Genomic DNA, 18715 nt, shown 5'->3' on the forward strand with positions numbered 1-18715 from the left:
AAAAATGCCTATTTCTGCATTAAACAAAACAGTTACATTTCATATTAACTGTTTAGATTTATGGCAATAAGCATGCTAGCAATATCGGAATATATAAACTAATTTCAGAAAATTATTTTTTCAGCAATACAATGTAGTATTATGTTTCATCTGCTGGGTATTCATTTTAAACACAATTACTGTCAGGTGAGCCATCACATGCTAAAGGAATAAACTGGAAAGTAGTTAGGGTTTTTCTTTTTAAAGTAATCTTGAATATTTAAAAGACAAGCTGAAATATCAAATAATACAAAGTAGGTTTATTGATAATCATAATAACACAGAAGAGGGGAAAGAAGGCCCCCAAAATAATAAGACAGCTTAAGATACAGACTGTCAAACTGACATTGAAAAAATGTAAAAAACTCACATAACCATTGCCACAGCAGTGACTTCGTTCTCATAACTATTTATAAATTTTTATGAACTAAGGGATTGAAATTCTACAATAAAATTATGCCAAACTTTTGTTAGATTAACAGTGTCCTAATCTGCTCCGACCAACACAATGTGATTTGGGGGTGCTTCACACTGTTCAAGATAAGTGTGTAACAAAACCAATCACAACAACAACAATAAACCTTTCATGATTAAAGAGTATTATGCACTGTTTTTTCTATAAAGTCTCTAAGAAAGCCAATCTGGCGGCCCTACCGTCTAGTTGATGTGATTAAGGTAAAACGTCGGGGTATCACTTCTCGACAGGTATCACTCACCTTTGATGAACTAAGTCTAAGAACTTGTGTAAATGTGCACAGAGAGGAGTGAGAAAAAAGGCAGGAAAGAATATTAACCAGACCTTGAGCCATGTGATACAAGAGCAGCCACAAAACAGCCAAATTCTGCAAGCATATTAGTTCAAACATCCAAATAACCTCATTTTTCAGTGGGCTAATTTAGTGACCACCAACTTTCGTGGGGGGTGGGGGGGGGGACCCTTTCAAAATGCAAAATATACTCATGCAAAATATTACACCAGAGAAAAGAAGTATGGTTACATTTGAAATGAGTGAAAATAGAAACTCAGTGGTACCTTATCCACAGCATTTATTTTTAGAGAAAGAGGAGGACCTGAGGCTGCTGTACTAACTTGCTATTCAAAATAAAGGACCTTAAAAAAGAACAAAGCAATCAAGGAAATAGAGATTAGAGCAGACATGACAGAAATACTGTGTTCCTAGTGAAGAATCCAGGACTAAAGTTCATCTGTTGAGTATGATGACAATGAAGCCATTTAGAATAAGGAGAAAGCAAGAAAGCTTACTACACACAAGACCGCAAAAATGCCACCACCTGTGGCTGCTATACATTTGCTCAAAGGTCAGTCTTAGTGCATTTAGAACACTGCCAGGGATATAAGAATCCTGTCAACTCATACTTAGTCTGTCCGTGTGGATTTGGATGCCATGGTTCTCCCAATAACCTTTCCTACTTATGACCAGGATTTTCCATTTTGGTGAAGGTTGGGGGAGGAAAAGGGAGAGTGACTGACACACACACCTTTGCTTTGCTAACTCATTTCAGAAACTTTGCAACCTTTAAAGAAGGCAATGTGACTCTAGCAAGACCAAGTTGCTTGCCAACAATTTTTCCATCTCTGTACTATGAGTGTGTGCGGAGAAATAAGAATTGTTAAACCAAGTATTGAGCACACAGAATTGTGCCGAACACTGAAAGGGATACAAAGCGGTACAGGCCACAGGCTTTTACGCTAACATGCTTTTATGTGGGAATACTTCAATGAGCATGTGGAAATCAATTCAGTTTTTGAAAGCCTTCTAAGGTAGGAAGGAATTCTGATTCCAAATTTGGAGAATTTGTTGGAGTTTGATAATATATTCTCGGGCTTTCTAACATTTTAGAGCAGGCTTCCCTCAATCTTCTCTTCCAAATAAAGCTACTATTAAGGTGCTTTGTCTTGTTTAATCCTCACTGCAACTCAATGAAGAGGCTATTACCATCTCCATTTTATAAATGAGAAGATGGCCTGAGAGAGGTTATTCAGCTATTAAGCAGCACAATTTTAAAGTAGAGCTGTGATTCAAACTCTATCATTTGGCATCATACTTCATTGTGGTCTTTTCCTTACAAGCAGCAGCTTTAGTTATAAAAGTAGCATCTAGATGATAAGACCACAGGAACTATAATAAAACATCTTGACTTGAATATAAGAGATGAATTAAGAAAATAAATCATTACCCAAATAAACTTGGTGAGATGTACTCCCCCCACCCCTAAAACTTTATGATAATCTGTATACTTACAAAAGAATTTTAAACCAAGGTTTTAAACTCTTCATTTGGTATGATTCATTTGAACTCATAAAACAGTAGCGGGCAGAAACCTCACTAAATGGTTCTAGTAGAAAGCAGTATCAAAAGCATCAGTGAAAATAAAAATTCTTTTAAAAAAATGGCTTAAATCACAACCATACTATGAGTAGTGTTTTCACATGATGATGAGTAGGGTTTTCATACTATGAGTAGTGTTTTCATACTATCAGTAGTGTTTTCATACCATGAGTAGTGTTTTCATACTATGAGTAGTATTTTCATACTATGAGTAATGTTAGTTGACAAGAATAAGTGACAGGGAAGGGGTAGGGGTATCTGTCATAATTTCGTTTTTTAAAAATTTATTAAAAATCTCCCAAAAGGTCACTTTTTTCCCTTCATGGTAAAAATAAATAAATAAATGATGTACTGTACTTTATTGGAGCCTTGGTGGTGCAGTGTTTAAGAGCTTGGCTGCTAACCAAAAGGCCAGCAGTTCAAATCCACCAGCTGCTCCTTGGAAACCCTATGGAGCAGTTCTATTCTGTCCTATAGGGTTGCTATGAGTCAGAATCAGCTCGATGGCAAGGGGTTTGGGAGTTTATTGTTAAAGTACTTTTAAAGTGATCTTTTCTCTATTTCCACAATATGGAAAACGTGACTCCGCTATGGAAGTTGTCTTTTAGATAAATACCTTCTCAGACACTCTTTGCATATCCCTATCACTGTAAAGACAGGCTGGAAGGAAACACTTGGCAACAATCCAAAGAAACTTTCAGGAATAATAAAATCAACACAATAGGACTTATTATACCAAAGAACACTATGAAAAAGAGTTACGTTGAATATGAACATACAGGATCGTGTAATTAAGTATCACTTTATCTGTTTTCATTAAAAGACTTTTTAAGGAAGCACAAGAATAAGACCAAGAACACTAATCATAGTCTTAATCTCTCTCTTATTTATCACACAGCATGTAAACTTTCACTCACAGGGGTGGTGGCTGGGCTCGAGGAGCGCTGGCTGGGAATCAAACCTGGGTCTCTGGACTCTCTTATTTATCACTTTAACACTTAAAGATATAATTTATGGACACTAGAACACTGCTATCAATAACTCTATACAATGAGCCCAATATTCTTTACCAATAGATCTCAGACAGCATTTCCTGAGGAACATACTATAGATTCTTGAGCTCCACCCCAGACCAAAGGAAACAATCCGTGGAGGTAGATTTTTGGAATACAAGTTAAGTCTCAAGGTAATTCTTTAAGCACACTAAAGTTTGGGAACCACTGTTTTACATTTTGCCCTTAGAGAGAATCTGTGTTCTGGAGTCTTATGGGAGTCTAACCTGTTTTGTTCTTTAAGACTCAATTCAGGGTTGTCTCTTCCAGGCAGATTTTTCTGAGCTCCGGCTGGTACTCCTCTCCTGAGCTCCTCTGTACGTGTCTTTATCTTCACACTTGGTTATTCTAGACTGAATGACATCGTTCTGCGGCTATTTTCCCACGGTAGAACACAAGCCCAATGATGGCAGACTTTGTCTATCAAATTTATTATCTGTGCATCTCTAGTATTTAGAGCAAAACAAGGCATATAGTAGGTACTCATAAATATTTATTAAATGAAGGAATAAATAAATCCATGCATAACACAGGATTCACAGAAACTGAGACTTACACAAAAGTATTATTGATTTCTTCCACAGGGAACTTAGTTCAATATTTATTGCATGCCTACTATCAGGAAAAGGGCGCATAAAGACAAGACAAGGGATATACTAGTGCCTAGGGGGAAATATCACAGCGGCCCTACAGGACAGAGGATGATTGCCCCAGGGGGTTTCCACGGCTGTAAATCTTTATGGAAGCAGACTGCCACATCTTTCTCCCACAGAGGAGCTGATGGATTCGAACGCTGGCCTTTCGGTTAGCAGCCGAGCATTTTAACCACTGCACCACCAGGGCTCCTCTATGAGGTTGCTATGAGTTGGAATTGATTTGACAGTAGCAGGTAGAGGAGTAGTCATGGAGTCGATTCTGACTCATAGCGACCCTACAGGTCAGAGTAGATCCGCACTACAGGGTTTCCAAGGAGCAGCTGGTGGATTAGAACCGCCAACCTTTTCGTTAGCAGCCTGAGCTCTTAACACTGGTCCCCCAGGGCTCCAGGGGGGAAACAGAGACTATGTAATCAAACTAGCTGTAATTCCAGTCCAACCTTATAATGGGTATAGGAAAAACATGAATAAATAGCAATGGGAGCATAGAGGAAAACAAGAGTTTTCCTCCTCGCCACTGACAGAGGTAAGCTATGGGCTAACGACACAGGCTATCCACTTCACAGGTAGAAAGGTGACCACATACAATTAAAATATCCCGGACTCATAAGAGTGGCCAGGGAACAGAACAAACTGATTAACATACTTTCAGAATATAAATTAAATAAATGAATCCCCAAGTCTTTGAAAATCGAAGTCATCTATAAAGTATGACACAAAGTACCATTTGTGACCCAAGGAGGAAAAATCTCTCACCTTCTTTTCTTCTTTTATTTCTCTTTCCTGAGCTCTGTTTTTTGTTTTTCTTCTTCTTCTTTTTCTAGCTCTGCCACTCAATATTGTTTAAGGTGGGCACGATTATTAACAAAGATACTGTTGCTCTGTCTTGCATTTGCAATTGCAATACACAGAGTGGTAAGGAGTATTGGTGTTACAGTAATTTCTATCTGTTCTAACCCCAGCCCTACTACTTACCTACTGGATAACCTTGGGCAGGTCAGTCTAGCCTCTCTCTATGCTGCAGTTTCTTCATCTGCAAAATGTTGGTCATATGACATCATAGTGTTGTGAGAATTAAATAAAACAATGCATTCATGTGTCAGATCTCAGGAAATGCTGGCTGTTAGCATTATCATTATTATAAACCTTGGTGGGTACAGATAATGTTTTCAATAACCTTAAATAACTTTGTGCTCAATATTAAGTTGGCTTGGTGATGATAATACTGATGCCTACCTCCAGTGTAGGCCATGGGTGAACTGAGACTGGTGAACGGAACAAAAGAGAAAACTTGTGAATAGTAACTATCAATGTGAAAATTCTCTACGAATTGACTATCTAGTTTACCTAGGCAAATGACAATTTTATGCAAATAAACTTCTCCTTTCTATTCATATCTAGATATGGATCTTCAAAATAAATTTGTTCTGACTACCTCCAACTAAATTTACACCTTCAAATACCCTGCGTCTCCTTTCACTTGAAAGACTATGATACCATTGGGTGCCCCCACCCACCTTCATCTTAAGAACACCCTCACTTGTATTACTACTTTCCCTACTTGTGCTCCCTTACTTTGCAACCACTGATTTTGCTTCTGATTCACTTTATAAGCAAAATGAAAATGATGGTAATCAAAAAACTGATTTAACATATAGCCCTTGCCATCTGCACTAGGCTGGAAGAAACTGCCTATAAGCCCTACATTTAAACATGTATATATTAATCAGGGGGGCAGTCGTGGTTTACTGGTAGAATTCCTGCCTTCCATGTGGGAGACGGCGGTTCAATTTCCAGCCTATGCACCTCAACAGCAGCCACCACTCATCTGTCAGTGGAAGCTTGTGTGTTGCTACGATGCTGAATAGGGTTCAGGGGAGCTTCCAGACCAAGACAGACTAGGAAGAAAGGTCTGGTTATCTATTTCTGAAAAATCAGCCAATGAAAATCTTATAGATCATGACAGATCCTGCTGCGCACGGACTTGCTGTGAGTCTGGGGCTGACTGCACGGCAGCCAACAACAACATATTCATCAGGGTAGCTTAGATATCTTCTCATTGGTTTTTCCTTTTTTAAAATTGTGATCTAATTTTTTATTTCTGTCACTAAATACAACGCTATTGAGGATTCACTGAATGTCTGGTAAGATACTGTGCAAATAAATTTCACATAAAATGCAGACAGTACTGAAGACACCAAGTTATGTAAACAAGCTTCTGAAAGGTAAGAGGAATATTACACTAAACAAATTCTTTACTGATTTGAAATAAACTTTGTTCCCCAGGCAGTAATAAAACATCTCCACTTTGCAGCTCAACTGGGAGACAAGGGCTGTCATTCCGGGCTCAGGAGCTCACACAAATACCAGTCACTTGCCATATTTCCACTATCTTACTTTATTATAAAACTTAGGGGATTTTCACAGAACAATAAGAAAGTGGGTTGTCTTTTTCAAGATTCTGAGCCAACACCTGCTGCCCACCAGTGGGCGGCTATTTGCTATAACTACTGAAATATAGGATTTTGCCTCTAAGCTTTCATGCAAATTCAAGCACACAAAAAGTAGTAGTACTGTCTTGTACATTAGATTCAGTAGAGTGAAGTGGGTCTCTTGGGCCCTATTTAATCCTTTTCAAAAAGAACAGACATTTTTGGGGAGTAATTACTCTAAGCTGTGTCAATCCACAGGATAAAAAGATGTCTATTTTGCTGTGTGTGAAGGAGACGGCAGCAGATAGCACCCAAAACCGAATACAATTCCTAGTGAGCGTACAGAAGAGAAAATGATCCCCAAACTGCAGAAACATTTTCTAGTCAGTTATTGGAAAAAGCCAGGGCATCTTCACTTTAAAAAAAGTCTTTAAAAATATGTTGTGTGTGTGTGTGTGTGTGTGTGTGTGCGCATCGATGCGCGCACACACACACACACACACACACACACACACAGATAATTCATAATCACTGAGGACTTGGCAGCTGGGGTGGAGGTAGGGTCCTTCTTCATTTTTCTTTAATTGTTGATTAATTTTTAAGTCATGTTGGACTGGATTCTTATTCCAGATAAAACCCTAAGGATATAGCAAAGCACACACACAGTTCTGGGCATAACTGGAAGAAAAGTAGTTTAACAAATGACATCAGGTGAAAGCACCAAGCTGGTTTCATCAATGTGTTTGATTAGGCTTTGTTACAGCTACAAATAAGATGGCTAATTCTTTTTAAGAGGATCCCAGTTGTTAGCAATGTAGTCAGTGGTCTCAAAGCCAGAAAAAGTACTTGCAGCATAAAACACCTAAATCTAATTTCTCACTAATTCTATATCTCTTCAATTTTTTTTCATATTGTTGCTAAAAAGGCTTAAATAAGGCATTATGCCTTTTCATTCATGTTTTAACTCCATAAACTAACTCATTTATTAAAAAAACTCTGGAAAAAGCTCATTGGTGTAACAATAAAAGAATGGATCTTCCTCTTTAATGCAACTCCCTAACATACATTCTTAAACTTCATGTCACCCAACATAGCACTTGTATTTTTTCTTACAATTTATGTGTATGAATGTGTAGAGCTGCCATTTTTCAACTAAAAAATATTAGGAGCTCACTGTCTTTTTGGATTTCTTTTTAAGGCCTTTTAGTACAGCCGAGCTAAAGTGATAATATCTACGCGTGGTTTTGTTATTACGGTAATAAGTTTCAGCTGAGAATAACATATAGTACTTAGCTGGGACTAGGAACAATGATACGCTGCTTTTTAGTCATTGGTAAATAGAACATTTTTGTCTAGTTTAACTAGAAATTAGGAAGAGAAAAAAAGAAAACATTTTTCATATATATAAAAGACATTCTAATAAAGTATATGCATAAAATTAGCTACCGGGTAAGAAGCAAAATTAAAAAGAAAGTAGCTTATAATATTCCTGATTAATCAGAGTTCCTAAATATAAAACAACAAATGAAAGTACCTTGCCATTTAAAAAAACTAGTACACTATACAACTTCTACATAACTCTGAGGAAATAAAGATCTTGTGACACTGCTCTGAGGAATCTTTACATTTATAAAAATTGAAGGCCTAATTTTGCAAATACAACTTTCAAGCTGTATAAGCAAATGTAACTGACAAGAAAGGCACAGGATGACATCACCCTGAAGAGTGTTACCTGTAAATTTCATCAAATCTAGTCACAAGTCACTAGAAACTTCAGAAGGATTTTCACAACTGTTTTTACCGTGATGCTCTGACTCAAACTGAGAACTGGATAGTCTCTAGATCACAAATATAAATTGTTTGAAGTAAGGGTGAGTAAGATTTAGAGAGAGAACAATTTATTTTGAATGCTACCTGCTTTATGCAGTGCTGGTTACTAAAATACTCAGAGCAGATAATTAAAATTTTCTTTAACTTGAATTGTTTTCAATTTTCAGCAGCTTAGCTGGTGTAATTTTCAGTTTGTAAAAAATGTATTTTCATATTACCACAATTTTAAAGAGTCAATCATTCAAAGAAATTGTACAGTCCTGCTCTATTGGCTTCCTACATTGGAATATAATACTGGAAGTGCTTTCAACAGAAAGTTACGCAGTTCTACAGTACAACCTGTCTAAAAGACTTGCAAGGGACCAGTACAGTGACTTGGTCTCTTTGGATCAGGCAAAAGCAGAGACAAATGAAGAAATGGACTTATCTGATAATATGTAAAAAAATTACTTTATGAAAATGAACACTTGCTTGCACTTAGATTTAGTGCTATTGTGAAGAACTCAGGCACAATGACACTAAGAGCACAGAAGGGAAACATCTGAAAAAACAATTTTCAATGCATTTGAAACCCTTAGATATGACATAAGATGATCAAATTGGGGAAGTACTTTTTCATATTAAAGAAGATTATAAACACCTGGCCAGTCAAAACATGTTCTATGGAGGGTATAGAGTAGTACTAAAATAGTGTTACAACTAAAATTATGATTTTTTAATTCACTTATAATTTTGATTTTTAATGAAATTACTGGACCTTCTGGTAAAGTAAAATAAACTTCAAACCAAAAGCATGTTATTAAATCTCTGGAGGATTATTAATTTAACAATGATGATATAAGTTTCTCATTTTTCCCAAACAAGCTCTACCAGAGATACATCTTTTCTTCATGTATGTAAGCATTAGATGTTCTTTCCCCAAAATTTACAGCATTTTGGTAGAATGTTGAATATGATTCTTCAAAGAACAGGTCTTCGAATGGTAGCTAGATAAAAGCAGTGATGTTGTAACCAGAAATAATGCTGCCTTGGACTGAGACTGCTCGTTTAGCCTATTCATCACGACTCTAATAACGCATGCCATCTACAGACTTGCTGTCCTTTGGACTCTTTCATTTCAGTCCAGTGATTGAGTTCCTCTTCTCCAGAGCTGTTCAGACCTAAAGAAATCCAGCCTATCATCTCTTTTCTTTTCATGCTACGTTTGTTATACACTGATAGTATGAGTGTCACATCAGAAAGTTGAAACAGGGCCACTTGAAAGACAAAGGTTTCCTTGTATACTGGATTTGGCTGCCCTCTGCGGATGGATGTCTTGCATTTGGACATCTCTTGGCCCATGGAATTCAGTAGAGTTAACTTAACATATGTATCTACGGAAAAAAACAACAATATACCACAAACGTCATTTGAAACAAACTCAAAACAACTCTCTTGCAACATTTCCTAAGAAGATTAAGTATTTACACTTTGTAAGGATATGGTGTATACCATGCTTAACGGGAATTCAACCAATTCCATTTTGATGTAGTTGCTTAAAAAATGTGACAAGTACAGAGAATGCTAAGTAGCCAGAAAATATTTTTGGGATAATAATATCTTAACCTCACTATTTCTACATCATAGTTAGAATTTAAAGGTATACCTCATAATCCTTCCTCCACCCTCCCACCCCATCCTTGACCTCCCACTACCACCCCTGCCCATATCCATTGAGCTTCACTAAGCAGGACATCATAGCATTAATAAACACTTAGCAAGCTTAATTAGCCACAACACTATAAAGCATTCCACTGTGTTTTCAAAGAATCAGAATAAACAAACAAATAGAAATGAAGGCAAATGGTGAAGAGGAAAAGAGAAAGACAAGAATGCAATGACATAAAACAGCTTAGGATGAAATGTCAAAACAATCTCTGCATGGATGTGGTTTTTTAAGTATATTTTTAAAACATTAAAGGGTCCAAATGAAGCTAAATACATTAAGGGCTCAAAGTTTAGCAAACCAAGTGAAACTTTCTCCTGGTTTCATGCAAGAGTACATTTAATGTGCTTTTTGGCTAATTGAAATAAATACCATAGGGGTTCTTTTTGGCACAATTTAATGTGAAGTTTTAAGTATGACATCTTGAGTATTTTCATGAATTTTAAAGTAAATTGATGTGATGTTTAGTGTACAAAATGAAATGTAAAAGTTCATTGTCTCATTATTTGGGAGATAAGTCCTCTTTTTAAAAGATGGCTTTTTCAAGTTTTTTAGACTCATGCAAAAAGATCTTCAGCATTTTGATCCATCATATGTACTTCATATCAAAATTTCAATTAATTTTAAAGAAAACTACAATACTTCTCAAGAAATGGTTCCTTTATTTCTGTTGTATGAATCAAAATATAATGAATGAAAAAAATAAAAACTTTTATTTTAAAAAGTTTTGCTTGTTTTGTAGATATTCTGAATACCATCATCCATAATCAGAGATAAATTCTAAGTTAGTTTTATTTAAAGTACCACAGATAATAAATGTGCAATTTTTAGGAAACCAACATGGTGGACAGCTTCACTGCTGGCAAGTTTTAGGGTATCTTGTTTTTGCATGAAAAGACAACATCCAATTAGCCTCTACAGGAACTCACCTCGGATTATATAAACCTGTCCACCTATCAAGTGTTTTAGACAACAGAACAGTCCATCTGACAACAGAGGGTGGAAAGCAGTAAAAGAAATAATGACCAGATGTCAATCGTTGGGTGAGAGAGGGTCAAAGGTCAGAATTAAAGAGGAAACGCTGCTCACTGGAGTGGAAGAACACAAAACTTTAGCATTTTAATTCAGGTAGAGGCTTGAACAAAAGGATTGTTGGGTAAATTTCATGGAATGAGAATTTTTAAGGTCATTGAGTAATCCTAAACAAAAATTACACTTTAAAAAAAGGGGACATCTTTATAATGATATCCTATTGGTATAAAGCACATTGAACATAGAATCGTGCAAATTATCAGACTATAAAAGACTGAATAGAAGTCATTATAGAGTCATTATTATTCTTCTAAATTTTAATTTTATCCATATAATATTTAATATTTTAAATACTTTATTACTTGTAATATAAAATTAAGTTACGCAAAATAAAATATAAATATTAAAATTTTTGCTCTTGAACGTTGCTACTGTTTCTTTGGATAAAACTAGATCACTCAGTATATAACATAGTTCAAAAACTTACAATCTAGGTATATACAAAGGGTCACAATCTTATGTAATATATACAGTTTAGAACAAATTGATAAGACTGTCTTATATTTTACTCTATAAATACTCCACATTCATATAATTATTTTTAATGCTGACTTACATATACTCATTGTTACCTCCCAGACAACATCATTAACCATTTGATACTGAAGATCTAATCCTAAAATAATGGTAATTGTTATAACCTACTCTTTAACCTGAAAGATCCACCCTATGTTGTGTATGCTAAGCCTTCTAATGTCTTTATCACAACTTAGTGAATTCTTGGGTATTTAGGATAATACTCTCTATTCTTGTGACAAGTCATTCCTCCTTCACTTGCTCATTATCTGCCACTCCCCCTACCCATTTTACTCTGATTAGTGTTTCTCTGTTTCTATCAGAGTGGCTACAGAAGGGGCAGACAGGCAAATATACCATTTCTTCTCTGTGTTTTAGCATATTCAATTAAATATTTAGTCATTTTTAAAAAATTAAACTGTAGCTAAAGCAAGAGTGGCAAACTGCTAGAGCCTGTCGCTAAATGTGACCCTAAACAATGTTTTATCTGGTACAGTGTACAGATTTTTTTAATCTGAATGTCTTAAGGCAGAGTATGCACTCTTGAGTTTGTCACACACCTCACCATGTTCCTTATTGTTTATCTACAAATTTTGCTCATTTAAGTTGCCATTTGAGTCTGCATTCTAAGTGTGTGTGAATGAAAAGAATCAACACTTTCAGATCTGTTTATTATAGTATCTGCTCCTTTCCTCCCTCTGAATTTTTCCTTCTGAAATAAGAAGGGGGACAATATTAATTCTGTCCTGTTTTATGTATCTTTCTCTGATTTGAGTCACACAATAATCCTGTGAGAGACATGACCTTACTTTTATTCATAAAGAAACAGACTTGGGGGAGCTAGGTCACTTGTCCAAGGGTAGAAATATGAATATAATTTTAGCCTTCTGACTTTTAATTCAGGGATAGACACATTCCATGATGTATGTAAGAAGCGAGGTTTCCGATATTACTTGGGGCAAACCAAATATGATTTTTATGACTTTTCATCTTCATTGAATAAAGGATAATTTACATCCAGAATTTTTAGGATGCCTGGAAGTAGAGTTATTTTATTTCAAGGGTGGAAAAAGTTTCCCCTCTTTCAGTAATTATTTGATAGTTGGACTAAAAGACTGCTTTGCCCAAGTCTGTGAAAAATCTTTAAGCAAATTTACGGGGCATTATTATTCAAGATTTCCTTTAAAATTTTTAGTTTAGGACATTAACATCTTGGATTTTAGAAAAGTATAAAAGCAGCTGCTACTTTCCCAGTTTATGTCTCATAGATATCAACAATCAGTTTTGGAGGTATACTGGGTGACGATTTCTCTGTACTTCCCTAATCCACTCCTCATTCCCACTGAGCTGAGAGAAATATAAGGAGAGCGATACACAGGACAGGGGCAGAACATCTAGCTTTCCCTTCCTAGCATCTAGGGTAAGTAGCAAACTGTTCCTTGCTCTGTCCTGGCAAAGGCAAAGGATATTCCATTTTAGAAGTCTCTGCTGGTAGTACTGGTTTATAGTTTTAAAGGAGAAAAAAGGCGAAGAGACAGTTTTTTCTTAAATTGTTCAAGAAGAAAAGAAGGAAAACATCAGAAGTAAATACATTAGTTCATAGCACTGCGTGCACACAGGAAACACGTCATCAGTCTTCAGTCAACAAGAGCCATCCACATTCCTGTTAACATTGAGGAGTATTATCCACTTTTTAAAAACACTAACTTTTTCTAACATTTGAATGTAATGGCTAGATGGGGGCAATTTATTCTGTAGTCACTATGAAAAATTAAAAGTTCTGTTACCTTACAATTAATATTTTGAATTTCAAATTTTTCTACTTCCCAAATGACTGGAAATAGAAAACTTGAAACAGATTAGCTGATTATGCCATCATTTCATTTTGATTGGTTCAGACTAAACGATAGGACTGAGGCCCCTAACACTCAGAGTCCCACAAGTGCAGAAAACATCAGAATTAAAACTTTTTTTCACTCACTGGGTGGTCTGTTTGCTGCCAAGTTTTTGAAGTGGCTGCCTTTTATCACTTCTGCTGAAAGTCTTCCAGTTGTGGCATTATAAAGCAGGCCGATGAGAATTTCTGGGACTGAGGCGTGTTCAAGAGACTGACATGAGGATGTACTTTCACTACAGGACATTTCTGACACGCTCATCTGGGAGCCACAGCCCTGTAATTAAAAATGAAATTTTATAGTATTTTGCAAAAGAGATATATTAAGAGATGCATGGTTTATTGGCATTAGATAGGCAAATCACAATAAAGAGAGTTGCAAGCCAAATTCCCAAACACCAGATTAGAAATATTTCCTTTAGTGTATTTTAATCTCTGAATCTCTATTCATTTATGTGGTAGTCAAAGAAATAATAGGAGATGAGGTTTCATAAATCTCTGCATACTAATATTCATGTAAGAGAAGATAACTCATAGGTGTTAATAAACTTTATTTTCTGAATTTGAAAACTTGTTTTTAAAGAATTACTGACCTTGAAAAACAGACACAGATTTAAACTCAATTATTTTAAGTGTAAATGTTGTAACCTTGCCTTAAAGAAAAAGACTGTCACATGTGATTAAACAAAACAAAGGCATCTGCTATTTATATGCCAACATGTAAAACACAGAGATACATAGAAGTTGAAAATACAAAGTTGGAAAAATATTTGCCATGCAAAAAAAAGGGGGAGGGAGGAGGGAGGGCATTACTCCATATTCTATACACATTGAAAAAATAAAAGGGTAGTATGAACAAACTTTCTTCCAAAAAATTTGAAAACTTGGAAGAAAAAGGCATATTCCTACAAAAATATAACTAGCCAAAATGGACACAAGCAGTAATAGAAAATATGAAGTCTTATAATAACTACTGAAGAAACTGAATTTGTAATTAAAAACATTTCCAAAACAAAAAATAAAAAACTTCAGCCAGCCCAGATGACTTTAGTAAATTCTAATAATAATGTTAATCTTACACAAACTCTTCCAGATAGTGCAGAAAGAGGAAACACTCCTCACCTTCAATTAAGAATCTAACAAAACCTTACAACCAAAACCAGACAAGGACATTATGATAAAGAAAAATTGCAGAATGCTCTCATTTATAAACCTAGATTCAAAAACCCTAGCCCTAAATAAACTATTAGCAAACCAAATCCAGCAATACATAAAAGTGTATTATCTCACAACTGTCAGTTGCCATCAAGTCAATTCCAACTCATGGAGACCCCACGCGTGTCAGAGTAGAATAGAACTGTGTTCCATAGGGTTTTCAATGGCTGATTTTTTGGAAGTAGATTGCCAGGCCTTTCTTCCAAGGTGCCTGTTGATGGACTTGAACTTTCAACCTTTTTGTAGACATTTGCTTTAACTATTAAATTGGAGGTAATTACTGGAATGCAAAGCTCATTTAAGATTTGAAAAACCAATCAATATATTCACCACATTAATTGGAAAAAAAGAGAACAAAACGTAATTATCTCAGTAAAAGCAGATAAAATTCAATATTCACTCACGAAAACAGGAATAGAAAAGAACATCCTTAGCATAATGAAAAATATCTTCAAAAACCCTTTAGCAATGTGAAACAGGCTAACAGAACCAAATAGAAACACCACACGTAGATCTACTGTACTTTTACGTAAATAATGCATACCTTCTACATTTGTTTGCTGTCAAGGATTGAATTGTGTCCCCCAAAAATATCTGTCAACCTGGCTCGGTACCATTTTGTAATCTGATGTGATTTCCTTATGTGTTGTAAATTCAGTCACTATGATCTAATAAGATGGATTAGCGGCAGTTGTATTAATGAGGTTTACAAGATTGGATAGTGTCTTAAACCAATCTCTTTTGAGATATAAAAGAGAGAAGTGAGCAGAGACACATGGGAACCTCATACCACCAAGAAAGCAGTGCCGGGAGCAAAGCGTGTCCTTTGGACCTCAGGTTCCTGTGCAGAGAAGCTCCCAGATCAAAGGAAGACTGATGTATCACAAGGAACTTTCTCCAGAGCCGACAGAGAGAGAAAGCCTTCTACTGGTGCTGATGCCCTGAATTTGGACTTCTAGCCTACTAGACTGTGAGAGAATAAATTTCTCTTTGGTGAAGCTATCCACTTGTGGTATTTTTGTTATAGCAGCACTGGATGACTAAGACATTTGCCAACTGTACCCTCCCCGGGGAGGTATTTTTTAAGTGCCACAATGCCAATTTGTTTTACATCTTTCAGTTAAAAATTAGCATAGTGTGTTTACAAAAATACCTTGCAAAGGAAGGGCGCAGCTGGCAAACATAGAAGGTGTGTGTTATCTGCATAAAGATATGGTACGTATGTACGGATACATGGTTTACAACAAAGATGGAGCTACAACGCAGTGGGGAAGGATAGCCTTTTTAATAAATGGTGCTAGAATAATTGGTTATCCACACAGAAATAAATAAAAATTAACCCCTACCTCAAGACACACCAAAAACTCAATTCTAGATCTAAATGTAAAAGGTAAAGGAATAAATATTCTGGAAGTTAATATACAGAACTATTTTCATAATCTCAGGGTAGGGAAGACTTCCTAAAGAGGACACAAAAGCACCGATCATAAAGAAAAAGGTCGGGTAATCTGACAACATTAAAATAAAGAATTTCTGATCTTCAACAGAAACTTTTAAGGTAGTGAAAAGGCAAAAAACCACATGGGAGAAGAAATCTGCAATACAGAATGAGTTCATATCCAGAATATGTAAAGAACACCTACATATCAATAAGAAAAAGACTGCACAGTTGTACCAGTTACTTCAGCCAATAAATATCTGAAATGATGCTTCATCTCATTAGTAAACAGGGAAATGGGAATTAAAACCATGAGGTAACACTACACAACCAACAGATGGGCTGAAACTAAAAAGTCTGGCAATAGCAGCTGTGGGAGGACGCAGCGCAGTGGGAACTCTCCTACTCCCCTGGGGGGAGCATAAAGTGACACCACTTTAGAAGTGTTAAAACAGACATACCCTATGCTACTCTGCATACATACGGTTGCCATGAGTCAGAAATGACACAATGGCAACTAATAACAACAACAAAATGGCCCAGCAACTCCACTCCTATGTACACACCCATCAGAAATATGTGCAATGTTTATCAAGAGACGTGTAGAAGATGTTCATAACAGGATTACTCATAATGACCCCAAACTGGAACCCACGTGTCCATAAACAGTAGGATGGGGAAATAATTTGTGGTGAGTCCATTCCAAGGAATACTATACAGGAAAATAAAAACCAGTTACAACTACATTTACAAACATGACTGAGTGACAATGCTGTACCAAAAGGATACCTAGCTGAATAATTTCATTTATTTAAGGTTTAAAAAAAACAAAAAAGACCTGGCAAAAGAAAACCATAGTGTTTGAAATGCAAAAATAGGTGGTAAAACTATAAAGAAAAGCAAGAAAATAAATGACATAAAAGTCACAGTTTTGGTTAACTCTGGGGGTGGGGAGAGAAGGAATGGTGATTGGGAAGGGATATGAGGGGTGCTTCTGGAGGTATTGATAATGTTCCATTTCTTGACCTGGATGGTAGTTACATGAGTTTTGCTGTGTGATACATAAATGAATTGTACATTTCCGTTTTTTACTTTTCTAATGTGTGCTGGGTTTCACAAGGAAAAAAGGTTTAAGAATTACAAGATGCAAAGGTACAACACACACAAATTAACATACAATGATAAGAACAAATATTTAAGACTTTCTTTGAAGATTCCTAAAGAGACTCACTGAGTTAAAAAACAAAACAAAACATAACATTATTCCCTGATACAACATGTAATTTGAAATTTAGAAATGTTTTATACAAATATTCAAGTTTAAACCTACTGTTCGCTATCCAAGTGATGAAGAAGAATTACTACATATCTGGGAAATGAATTAACTCACTGGACTAATATTCAGAAAGATGAAATCTCATATTTTCAAATCTAACTCAACCAAAGAGTAGAAAGCCAAAAGGAATATGCATCTTATATTCCTAAATCAGGGGCACATAAAACGCACAGTTTGGTATGTTTTCATGACAGTTGGAGGAGAAAACAATTTTAGTAAGCTTCAGTTAGGATATATCATCACTTATGAAAATAGTGTCAAAAACATGCTAGAGCACATTCGGTGCATTTGCTACATAAGGCTACTATACTCGCAGCATCTGTTAGAACATGGTGAAATACATTTTTCATAATATTGTATTTTTCAAATTCAATAATTTAACTTATTGTCAGATAAGAAGATGTGAACCTAATACTTTCTTATCAACACTGAGGATAAAATGCCAATTTTGAGCAACACAGTGATGCCCAAAGTCAGGGACAGGCCTTTCTTGTTCATGAGGAAAACAGCCAACTTCCCTCCCTACTTCACTGTCGCCTGGGAAAATATGCTTGTCTCCAAGCCCAACAAAAAAGCAAGACTGATAAGATCCTTGGTGATCACATTTTATTTTCTTTTTTAATAACAAATCTTCGATTTATTTAAAGCAAGCTGGTTTCAAAAACTAAAGTTACGACAGTCACAGAGAACACAGGAACCATCAGCAACCGTAAACTAATGACTGGGAGTTCTGCCCTTTTTGTTTGCTTTTAACACCGTCATGGCTTTACTCAAATCACAGTTGTTCAAAAGTATTCAATTCAAAGTTTTTTAAGGAGAGATTCTTGAGGAACTTAATACACTACATACACATTGCCATACAATGACACACATCCTATTTTAGGAAGCCTTGCTGAAATACAGTAGCGTTTAAATAACACAAAAAGAGAGCGAAGGGGGCTCAGGAGGGGTGGACACTGCTGGCAAAGATGGTGCTGGAGAGCGGGCCTGCATCCTGAAGGTACAGCTCCCCAAGTACCTTAAATGGCTCCCAGTCCCCAAGACCATTACTGGGTTGGCCTGTGTCTTAGTCATCTAGTGCTGCTCTAACAGAAATACCACAAGTGGATGGCTTTAACAAAGAGAAGTTTATTCTCTCACAGTCCAGTAGGCTACAAGT

At 36.0% G+C, this 18715-nt stretch overlaps 1 protein-coding gene and 1 pseudogene across 2 annotated transcripts in view; one reads left to right on the top strand and one right to left on the bottom strand.

Annotated features, from left to right (window-relative positions):
- Positions 1 to 8140: 8140 nt before the first annotated feature.
- The window catches only part of SYT14 (synaptotagmin 14), a 237790-nt gene continuing 227215 nt past the window's right edge, over positions 8141 to 18715 (bottom strand). Inside the window, exons 5-7 of one of the 2 annotated variants that reach the window (XM_012555240.2) lie at positions 13655 to 13844; positions 10995 to 11051; positions 8244 to 9733 (exon numbers count right to left, since the gene is read on the bottom strand). In XM_012555240.2, coding sequence (XP_012410694.1) covers positions 9420 to 9733; positions 10995 to 11051; positions 13655 to 13844 — 561 coding nt within the window. In that variant the 3' untranslated portion in view covers positions 8244 to 9419. Of the gene's footprint in view, positions 9734 to 10994; positions 11052 to 13654; positions 13845 to 18715 lie in introns of both variants that reach the window. The other variant, XM_004375184.2, reaches the window with a different exon arrangement.
- The window catches only part of LOC101360225 (CDGSH iron-sulfur domain-containing protein 2-like), a 2465-nt pseudogene continuing 2235 nt past the window's right edge, over positions 18486 to 18715 (top strand).

Source organism: Trichechus manatus, unplaced genomic scaffold (genome assembly GCF_000243295.1).
Source record: "Trichechus manatus latirostris isolate Lorelei unplaced genomic scaffold, TriManLat1.0 scaffold00035, whole genome shotgun sequence".
Classification (NCBI taxonomy): domain Eukaryota; kingdom Metazoa; phylum Chordata; class Mammalia; order Sirenia; family Trichechidae; genus Trichechus; species Trichechus manatus.